This window comes from Cebidichthys violaceus, unplaced genomic scaffold (genome assembly GCF_023349555.1).
Source record: "Cebidichthys violaceus isolate CVI_PGR_0920_01 unplaced genomic scaffold, fCebVio1.0.p SCAF_103, whole genome shotgun sequence".
NCBI classification, from domain to species: Eukaryota; Metazoa; Chordata; class Actinopteri; order Perciformes; family Stichaeidae; genus Cebidichthys; species Cebidichthys violaceus.
Genome location: NW_027176267.1, coordinates 218,139 through 227,500, shown reverse-complemented (window position 1 = coordinate 227,500; position 9,362 = coordinate 218,139). Strand labels below are relative to the sequence as shown.

Sequence of the window (9,362 nt, the reverse complement as noted above, 5' to 3'; positions counted from 1 at the left end):
CACATGAACTACAACCTATTGTTCATTCATCACCACATGAACTAAAACCTATTGTTCATTCATCACCACATTAACTAAAACCTATTGTTCATTCATCACCACATGAACTAAAACCTATTGTTCATCCATCACCACATGAACATGAGATAAAACCTATTGTTCATTCATCACCACATGAACTAAAACCTATTGTTCATCCATCACCACATGAACATGAGATAAAACCTATTGTTCGTTCATCACCACATGAACTAAAACCTATTGTTCATTCATCACCACATGAACTAAAACCTATTGTTCATTCATCACCACATTAACTAAAACCTATTGTTCATTCATCACCACATGAACATGAGATAAAACCTATTGTTCATTCATCACCACGTGAACATGAGATAAAACCTATTGTTCATTCATCACCACATGAACATGAGATAAAACCTATTGTTCATCCAAAGCGTCCATGTTTGTTTGTGTTCAGGTTCATCTTTCTTTGAGTGGTTCACGTCGTACGTCCACAACGTCGTCACCGGAGAATATCCGATCATCAGAGACCAGATCTTCAGGTGATTATTGATTAGTGTCAAACTCACGATGCTCATTCATTAATATAAGTTATTCTATAAGTATGATATAAATATAAATATGTCTGCAGGTATGAGCATGAGAAAGGCTGCGTGGAGACGACCGGAGACATCTCGGTCTCTGTTTCGACCTCCTTCCTCCCAGAGCTGTCTTCAGTCCATCCTCCTCACTTCTTCTTCACCTACCGCATCAGGTACCTGTCTGTCTCTCTCTCTACCTGTCTGTCTCTCTGTCTGTCTGTCTGTCTCTCTCTACCTGTCTGTCTCTCTGTCTGTCTGTTTCTCTCTGTCTGTCTGTTTCTCTCTGTCTCTCTACCTGTCTGTCTGTCTCTCTCTCTACCTGTCTGTCTGTCTCTCTCTCTACCTGTCTGTCTGTCCCTCTCTCTACTTGTCTGTCTCTCCCTCTCTCTACCTGTCTGTCTCTCTACCTGTCTGTCTGTCTCTCTACCTGTCTGTCTCTCAACCTGTCTGTCCCTCTCTCTGTCTCTCTACCTGTCTGTCCGTCTCTCTACCTGTCTGTCCGTCTCTCTACCTGTCTGTCTCTCAATCTGTCTGTCCCTCTCTCTGTCTCTCTACCTGTCTGTCTGTCTCTCTGTCTCTCTACCTGTCTGTCTGTCTCTCTGTCTCTCTTCCTGTCTGTCTGTCTCTCTCCATGTGTGTTTAATAAAGTGTATTTTCAGAATAGAGATGTCCAACACTGCATCTCCAGAAGCTTCCTGTCAGCTGGACAGTCGTTACTGGAAGATTACCACGTCTGATGGAAACGTGGAGGAGGTTCAGGGTCCCGGCGTGGTCGGTACGCATCACATGACCATCACATGACCACCACCTGCTCCACTGGGATTGGCTGATATCACCTGCTGAATGTGTGTGTGTGTGTGTGTGTGTGTGTGTGTGTGTGTGTGCAGGAGAGTTTCCTGTCATGACACCTGGTAAAGTCCATGAGTACGCCAGCTGCACCACCTTCTCCACCCCGACAGAGTTCATGGAGGGTCACTACACCTTCCACCGGCTGGGTAACGTAGTCCTGTCCTTTGTCCTTTTATTGTGAAGGAGCTGTGGTTCTTTAACTGTGAAGGAGCTGTAGTTCTTTTATTGTGAAGGAGCTGTGGCTCTTTAACTGTGAAGGAGCTGTAGTTCTTTTATTGTGAAGGAGCTGTGGCTCTTTAACTGTGAAGGAGCTGTGGTTCTTTAACAGTTGTAGTTCTTTAACCGTTGTAGTTATTTTATTGTGAAGCAGTTGTAGTTCTTTAACAGCTGTAGTTCTTTAACTCTTTAACGTTTTGGCGTTTCTTTGATGTTTTGTAGCTAATAAAGAGGAAGTGTTCCACGTGGCGATTCCTCGCTTCCACATGATCTGTCCGCCCTTCAGAGAGCCGCTGGTCCGAACGGTAATAAAGTAACACAAAACATGAATAATGAATACATTAACATAAAATGTGAATCATGAATACATTGACATAAAATGTGAATAATTCACAAAGTAACACAAAATATGATTAATGATACATTAAAATAAAATCTGAATAATGATACATTAACACAAAATCTGAATAATTAATACATTAGCATACATTATGAATAATTACTGAACAACAGAAACCTGTTGGCGGTGTTTTTAACCTCTTCAGCAGAAGGCGGCGGCGAGTTACTCGTCTCACTTCGACGAGGACGACGGCGAGTTCTGTGACGGAGACGGAGACGACTTCGGCGACCTGAGAGGAATCAACATGGCCGCCCTGGAGGGGGCGTGGTGCCCCCGACACATCTGACCTCCACCGTCGTCAGGGATTCACTCGCAAGTTATTAACGGACAGCAAAGCATTCTGGGAAGGTAACCAGAGACGTTTGTGGGACGGAGTCACGTCGACTTCCAGCTATGAACGAGCGGTTTTCTAAAAAAACGTTTTTCTCACGAGGACGAGACGATGACGTCATCGTCGTGTGACGACTTCCTGTTTCAACAACGAGAAAAGTCGAGTTGTGACGACTTGTTTCTGTAAAAATATTTAGATATTTCAGAGTAAAAGATTTGCGTCAGAACTTTTCTCTTAAAGCTCTTTTTTCCACTGCAGGAAATATTTAATCAATTAATCTGTGATTTACTACTTTAATTAAAGTCTTTGAATGTCTCGTTTTGACCCAAAGAAATTCAGTTTAAAATGATTTAAAACAGAAGAAAAGAATTGGTTATTAAAAACAGATTATTTGTTAGTTTATGTTTGTGTACATGAATACATGAATCCCGTGTAAATAGACAAAGCAAACATCTGGACAGATCCAGCTGTTAGTCAAAAGAATGATGAATCCTACAGACTTTTATTTTGAAAACTAAAGGGTGACTGGTGTGGAGTTCCTGCAGTGGAAACCGGTGTGATGGTGTTTTTTCTTCTGTCCTCCTTATTATATAGTGTGACGATCTATTAGAAGCTGGGCTTTTATTTTGAAAAAGAGAGAAGTGTTTCCTTTGCTGTGCTTCACGATGGTTTTCTTTTTTTGTCTTCTGTCCATCACGCTCTCGTGTGATTGGTCGGTTTGTTTTGTATGTTTTTGGCTAAATAAATAACAAATATTCATCACTGCAGACTCAGTTTACTGTCACGTGATCGACGTCATGTGATCAACGAGGTCGTCTTCACTGCAGGAGTGAGGTAATCACATACACGTTTAAACTAAGTTTCCCTTCAAAATAAAAGCTTTTTTAATAACAGGAAGTGTTTTCCCCTTCACACTAAAAGCCCCCTCTATAGTACATTTTAAATCCCTTATCCCTTCACAATAAAAGCCTTTCAAACAGGACAACCACATCAGTAATAAAGTCTTTTATTCAGCTTTAACATCACATGACCTTCAGTCATCATCCTCCTCCATCATCACCCTCTCTGTTCTCTTCCGCTTCCTCCCTCCTCTCCTCTCCTTCCTCTCTTCTTCCTCCTCTTCCTCCTCCTGCTCCTCCTCTTCCCCCCCTCCTCCCCCTCCCCCCTCCCTCCCCCCCTCCTCCCCCTCCTCCCTGGCATTGCAGCGGCTGCAGTGCCTCCTGAACCCCCCGATGAAGTGAGACCTGAAGCAGCAGAACGGACACGCGTAGCGACCGGGTCGGTGAGCGGCTCTGACGTGTTGCTGCAGCCGACTCGGCAGGAAGAAGCTTCGAGAGCAGCTGAGGCATCCGTAGGGTCTCTCCACGTCGTGGCAGCGCACCACGTGGCTGATGGCGAAACCTGTAACGCAGGGAGAGCATTGTGGGTAATGTAGTGCAGCGTCGACCCTGTGAAGTCAGAACGGTTTACCGTCTGTGGCCTCGCTGTTCCTCTACAAAATAAGTCATGTTTAATAACAGGAGCGTTCTTCCACCACTGCCTTTGAGGAAGTGTTTTCCCTTCACAATAAAAGCCCCTTCAATAGGACATTTTAAAGGACCTTACGTTTCCCTTCAAAATAAAAGGCTTTTTTAAATAACAGGAGGCTCTACGTGTTATAGTCACTATTTATGTGTTTAAGGACAGAAAGCTTAAAGACAACATAGTAAACGGACTCGGACACAAACAGGAAGTGAGGTGGCGCTGTTACCTTTGAGTTTGGTCTTCCAGCCACAGATGAGACAGACGAAGCGGTTCGAGATGAAGCGAACCACTTTGGCCGTCGCCTCCATCTCCTCCTTCAGCTGCTCCCCGCTAAGCCCCGCCCCCCCCCCCTCCTCCTCCTCCGCCGGTCTGGGGGCGTCAGCGCTGACGTTAGCGTCCCGTCGGATGGCCTGGGAGGCGTAGGCTTTGGGGATGTCGTGCTTCCTCACCACGTGGTTCACTCCCAGAGCTTTCAGCTTGGTCTTCCAGCCGCAGATCAGACAGTGATAACCGGCGCCGTCGAACATCAGGACGCTCTCGTCTCCTTCCTCCTTCTGGGAGGAGACGTCTTCATCGGGACCCTCCTCCTCCACCCTGGTCTTCTTCTGCTCCTCCTCTTCCTCCTTGGTCTTCTTCTGCTCCTCCTCCTCCACCCTGGTCTTCTTCTGCTCCTCCTCTTCCTCCCCGGTCTTCTTCCTCTCCTCCTCCTCACCGCTCCTCTTCACAGCATCTTTCTCTCCCTCCTCTTCCTCACTGGTCTTCTTCTCTTCCTTCCTGTCCTCCTCCCCCCGGTGGTCCTCACAGTGCCTTGAGATGAGGTGTTTGTATATCTTGGTGAAGTCTCTGCTGGTGTAGAAACACTCGACACAGTGGAAGAGCTTCGCTGTGTTTTGGTACATCAGGATGTTTCCGAGTCGACCGACCGTCGCTCCGTCCAGACGGGTCGGGTGAGACGCCGCCAGGTGAGTCAGCTGGTGGGCGTGGCTCTTAGAAAAGTGACCACAGAGGGGGCACTGCAGGTGGGCCGGGGGGGCGGTGGCGGACATGACTGGCATCACCGCGTCTGTAAATAAAGTTACATTCAAATTAACGGAGTTTAGACTACTGCTGCTTTTTCTTCTTCTGTGGTTCTGAAAACATTTAAATAACGTTAAATCTGATATTTTATTTTTGGAGTTTGGTGAGAGTCTTATGAGGCTTTTATTGTGAAACATTTGGTCTCAAAGGCCGTGATTGGATGAATGAATGAAGTGAGTCTGAATCCTGTAAAACAAAGTCTCAATCATCACAGAATCTTCATCATCCTCACCCTTCTCTTGGACCGCCTCCTCATCATCAAGCACCACTAGTTCATTGTTAAACAGCTCCTCTTCGTCCTCCTCCTCCTCCTCCTGGTTCTCCTGGTTCTGGTTCTGCTGTCGGACCTGAGTGAGCCGGTCCCGTCCGGCGGAGCAGGGCTGTCCGTCCCTGAAGCAGAGGACCAGATGGTCCTCGCCGCCGTCTCTCTTCACAGAGAGTCCGCACACTTTGAAGGACTTCCTGATGAGGTCAGGGTCCAGTTTGTCCCACGCTGAGACCACCCAGTCCACCAGCAGGCGGCGTGGGGGGGGTCTGAGGTTCTCCTCGGCGTCCTCGTCCACCCAGCGCCGGTAGGCGTCCTGCACGGCCTGCCTGAAGGGCTCCTTCCACATCACGTCTGCGGCCTGGACGAATCGGGTGCAGCCTCTCGGGATCGCCGCCGTCGTGACGTCGTAGCCGCCGCTCAGCTCGGCCTTGGTGGCGGCGCCGACGTGGCAGCGGTACGAGTCCCACACCAGGAGCCGCGGAGCGCCGTTGGACTTCCCCACCACGGCCTGCAGCCAGTCTTTGGTGAGAGCGTCGCTCATCCAGCCGTTCACAGACGACTTCACCACAGCGCTGCCGGCCGTCTCCTCGTCGACCGTCCCTCTGAAGACGATGAAGGGCTTCAGCTTGGTGCCGTTGGCGGCGGCGGCGAGGACGACGGTGATCCGGCTCTGTCTCTTTAAACCTAAACAAACCGCCGTCTCGTCCATCGCGATGATGTCGCCCTCTGAGATCTTCTTGCCGCTCACCGTCCGCCCGACGCGATCGATGAACCCGACCAGTTTCTCTGTGAGGACCTCGGGGTTCGCTGCCGGCTCGGCGGAGCGGCGTCGAAGCGAGAGCCGGTTCCTCTGCAGGAACCTCTGCAGCCATCCGGTGCTCACGAAGGCCTTCCCCCCGTCGCTCGCCGACGGGTAGACCTCCAGCGCTCTCCTCGTGATCGCGGTTCTAGTCACCGCGGTGCGTTGGTGTTTCATCGAGTGAATCCACTCCCACAGTTTCTCCTCCAGCTCCTCGCTCACCTGCAGCAGCTCCTCCTTCTGCCTCCTCCAGTAGCGGATCCTCTTGATGTCGATGTTAAAATGTCTCGCCGTCTCCTCTGCAGAGTTCTGCTCCTCGTGCTCCAACACGCGCTCCTTGAACTGGACGTCATATCTGCGTCTGGTCGCCATGTTCCTTCAAGAGACGTGAGTGAAATGAGATGAAGAACGTTGACCGTGAGCAGTACTGTAGTACTGTCGTACTGTAGAAATACTCTATTACTATAAGAGTACTGTATTCACATCTTTACTGAAGTAGTACTGTAGTAGTAAAGATATATATATATATATATATATATATATATATATATATATATATATATATATATAGCTCATTGTAGTGACTTTATATAATAAAGTAAAGTATATTCTCATAATACACCTTTAATTATTTGATTATATTTTTGTATTATAATAAGAATAATCGTCATCACCGCGCGACTCCTCTCGACCCGTTCACATTTTACGGTATTTAATCAAAATCAACTGAATCGAGGAAACAAAACGTCTCTTTATGAACCAATAGTGATATGTTCAGTGACGTCACAGTGTGGCGCAGTATTCCGGGTTATTACCGGGACTGTGACTGTAACGTAAATACGGTAAATGAGTGTTATTACGGTGTAATAACGGTGAATAACTGCTTCACGTGAAGCTGCAGGAATGAAGGAGCTAGCAGGCTAACTCTAAGCTAACGCGTTTAAAAACCTCATATTTAATCCTCTCTTCACCCACCTGCTGCTACTGCCGGCTGTGTTTGTGTGTATTAAAGCTACAGAACCGGAACCGGGCGGAAAAACCTCTCTAAAGAATCATTTCTACCGGTTTTAAATCGGTATGTTTTTACCAAAACCACTGCGTAGCTTCGGCCCGAGCGCAGCCAATCAGATCGCTTCAACAGCGACGATGGACCAATCACAGCACATCCCGGAAGAACCAAACTCTCGCTACAGCGAGACCTCAGTCATGCTTTAAATTCTTCTTATAGATGCTCAAACAAACGATTATAAAAAAATTAACATTATTACAAATAAATTTCTAAATTTAACTTGTATGCTCCAGAACTTTTCATTCAGTTCGTTATAATTTGACTCGAATATATTAAAACTTTAGATATTTTTAAAGCTTTATTGTATTTGTTTAGAGTGTGTGTGTGTGTGTGTGTGTGTGTGTGTGTGTGTGTGTGTGTGTGTGTGTGTGTGTGTGTGTGTGTGTGTGTGTATATCTCCAGGGCAGATTAAGGTGATTAATGAAGCTATCTTTGTTCTGGAGAAGCAGGTACCTGCTGCTGAAGAAGAAGAGGACTACATCACCCACCTCAGCATGACGTCATCTTTCAGCCAGGTGTGTGTTTGTGATGATAAACATTAAAATACATTTAGTACTGTAACTAAACACAGTGAACATGCAGCAGAGTACATTTAATCTAGTACTCAAGTACACATTTGTGGTACTTGTACTTTCTACTTCTCCTCCACTATATCTACATATATATACCACTATATAGTGTGTGTGTATATATATATATATATATATATATATATATATATATGTATATATATATATATATATATATATATATATAATATAGTAATATTCATTTTTAGTTTATTTAAATATCAATAAAAAGATGTTTATGTTCTCATGTGTAAACAAACCGGTAACTTCTGTTTCCAGGTAAACTCAGCAGCGAATACTCAGAGTACTAGTACACGATGACACTAAACTTTACTTTTATCTGGTTTGATACAGTCTCTTATTCCAGAGCTTTCACATGGTCTTCATCATGTAAACAGGAGTAATTCACTCAAACAAACAGGAAACAGAGTCTTTGTGAGGGACTACTTTCTGCGGCGGATTGATCCACGTTGACGGAGGATCGTTGGACGTTTCTGTGTTTCAGAGGATCGACGGTTTGATTCCGTGAGTCTGTTAACAGAATAAAGCGATGTGAGGTAAATACCTGTCTCACGTCTCACTGACCATCTGCAGACCTGGATAATCCCTGAGAGCAGATTAGAGACGCTGCAGCACAACGACAACACTTCAGAGGAAACACCGGACTCTTCCAGGTCCACAACCTCAATCATTTTGGGTCTAAAGAGGATTTTATTGTGAAGGAACGAGAAGAAGTTTACGACACGTTTTAATTAGCTGACTGAAAAAAACTTTTGGGATATTTTGAAGCTGTTTTGAAGCCGTTACTTTTACACCAGATCTGAAGACTCCTTTATTGTGAAATATTTTAAGCTTTTTATTGTGGAGATTGAAACAATATTCGTTGTACCTTTTTATTGTAAAGGCTACAAATATTTGGGCTTTTTATTTTTCACCCATTTTTCTTCATGCTTTTTTAAAACAGATGGTACAAGTTTGTTGTTTTATTTTGAAGGAGTCCTGAGCGAGGAATATTTGTATTCAGTGGTTTTATTGTGAAAAATCACATTTATTTTGAAGCTGGGTATGATTGTGACTTTGATGAAGGACTTGCTTGTTACGAATTCAAACATTTAGGAGATTTTCTTTGTACTGAATTTTGTTTGGACTTTTATTGTGAAGCTGAGTTGAAATTTTGGGAAAAACACCACATAAAAGGGGCTTTTATTATGAAGGGTTCTTGTGTAAAGATTGTCGTCATGTGATCTGTCATGAGAGGCGGAGTGGCATCGGACATCAAACAGCCAGTCAGCTGTTAGAGATGATTTCGTACGTGGAGTGTCTGGGCGGTGATGGGGCGGGGCCTAACGTGGGGTCACGCTGTTGGACTGGTGGCCCCGACGAAGAGCGAGACGAGCTGCTTCCACGCAAGATGGCCGCCCTGCAGCCCAAGACGGAGGGCAGCTTGCGGCGCCGCCTCCTTAGCGCCAAAATCCACCAGCACCACGACGCCATCTTGGGGCTGAATGCGGGCGGCAGGCCGGCAACGCCCACAGGTGACTGGAAGCCCCTCCCACCTCACCTCCAGTATCCAGGCAACAGCCCTTGGTACCGCCGCCAGCACCTCCCACCGCGACCTGGCGTCCACCCTTCTCTCGCCCCAGAGGATCATGGGA

General features: G+C 46.1%; 2 protein-coding genes across 3 annotated transcripts in view; one reads left to right on the top strand and one right to left on the bottom strand.

Annotated features, from left to right (window-relative positions):
* Nucleotides 1-3,163, top strand: part of fbxo3 (F-box protein 3) — a 5,481-nt gene extending 2,318 nt beyond the window's left edge. The window contains exons 7-12 of one of the 2 annotated variants that reach the window (XM_068730537.1): nucleotides 482-566; nucleotides 656-778; nucleotides 1,265-1,380; nucleotides 1,493-1,600; nucleotides 1,893-1,975; nucleotides 2,219-3,163. In XM_068730537.1, the coding sequence (XP_068586638.1) occupies nucleotides 482-566; nucleotides 656-778; nucleotides 1,265-1,380; nucleotides 1,493-1,600; nucleotides 1,893-1,975; nucleotides 2,219-2,356 (653 nt within the window). In that variant the 3' untranslated portion in view covers nucleotides 2,357-3,163. Of the gene's footprint in view, nucleotides 1-481; nucleotides 567-655; nucleotides 779-1,264; nucleotides 1,381-1,492; nucleotides 1,601-1,892; nucleotides 1,976-2,215 lie in introns of both variants that reach the window. The other variant, XM_068730528.1, reaches the window with a different exon arrangement.
* On the bottom strand, nucleotides 2,497-7,178 carry LOC137887240 (uncharacterized). Its single transcript, XM_068730082.1, has 5 exons — nucleotides 7,045-7,178; nucleotides 5,235-6,445; nucleotides 4,152-4,988; nucleotides 3,535-3,802; nucleotides 2,497-2,539 (listed from the first exon to the last, which is right to left on the bottom strand). Exons 2-5 carry the CDS (start codon nucleotides 6,439-6,441, stop codon nucleotides 2,497-2,499), a joined length of 2,355 nt encoding a protein of 784 aa, XP_068586183.1. The 5' UTR covers nucleotides 6,442-6,445; nucleotides 7,045-7,178.
* Nucleotides 7,179-9,362: the final 2,184 nt, after the last annotated feature.

Bases quoted from the DNA above. Each gene is read 5' to 3' on its own strand.
- LOC137887240 (XM_068730082.1), bottom strand. From the start codon at position 6,441: ATGGCGACCAGACGCAGATATGACGTCCAGTTCAAGGAGCGCGTGTTG. The intron at 4,989-5,234 runs GTGAGGATGATG...CTTTATTTACAG, and splicing joins GGAGGCGGTCCAAGAGAAGG to ACGCGGTGATGCCAGTCATG. The intron at 3,803-4,151 runs GTAACAGCGCCA...CCTGCGTTACAG, and splicing joins CTGGAAGACCAAACTCAAAG to GTTTCGCCATCAGCCACGTG.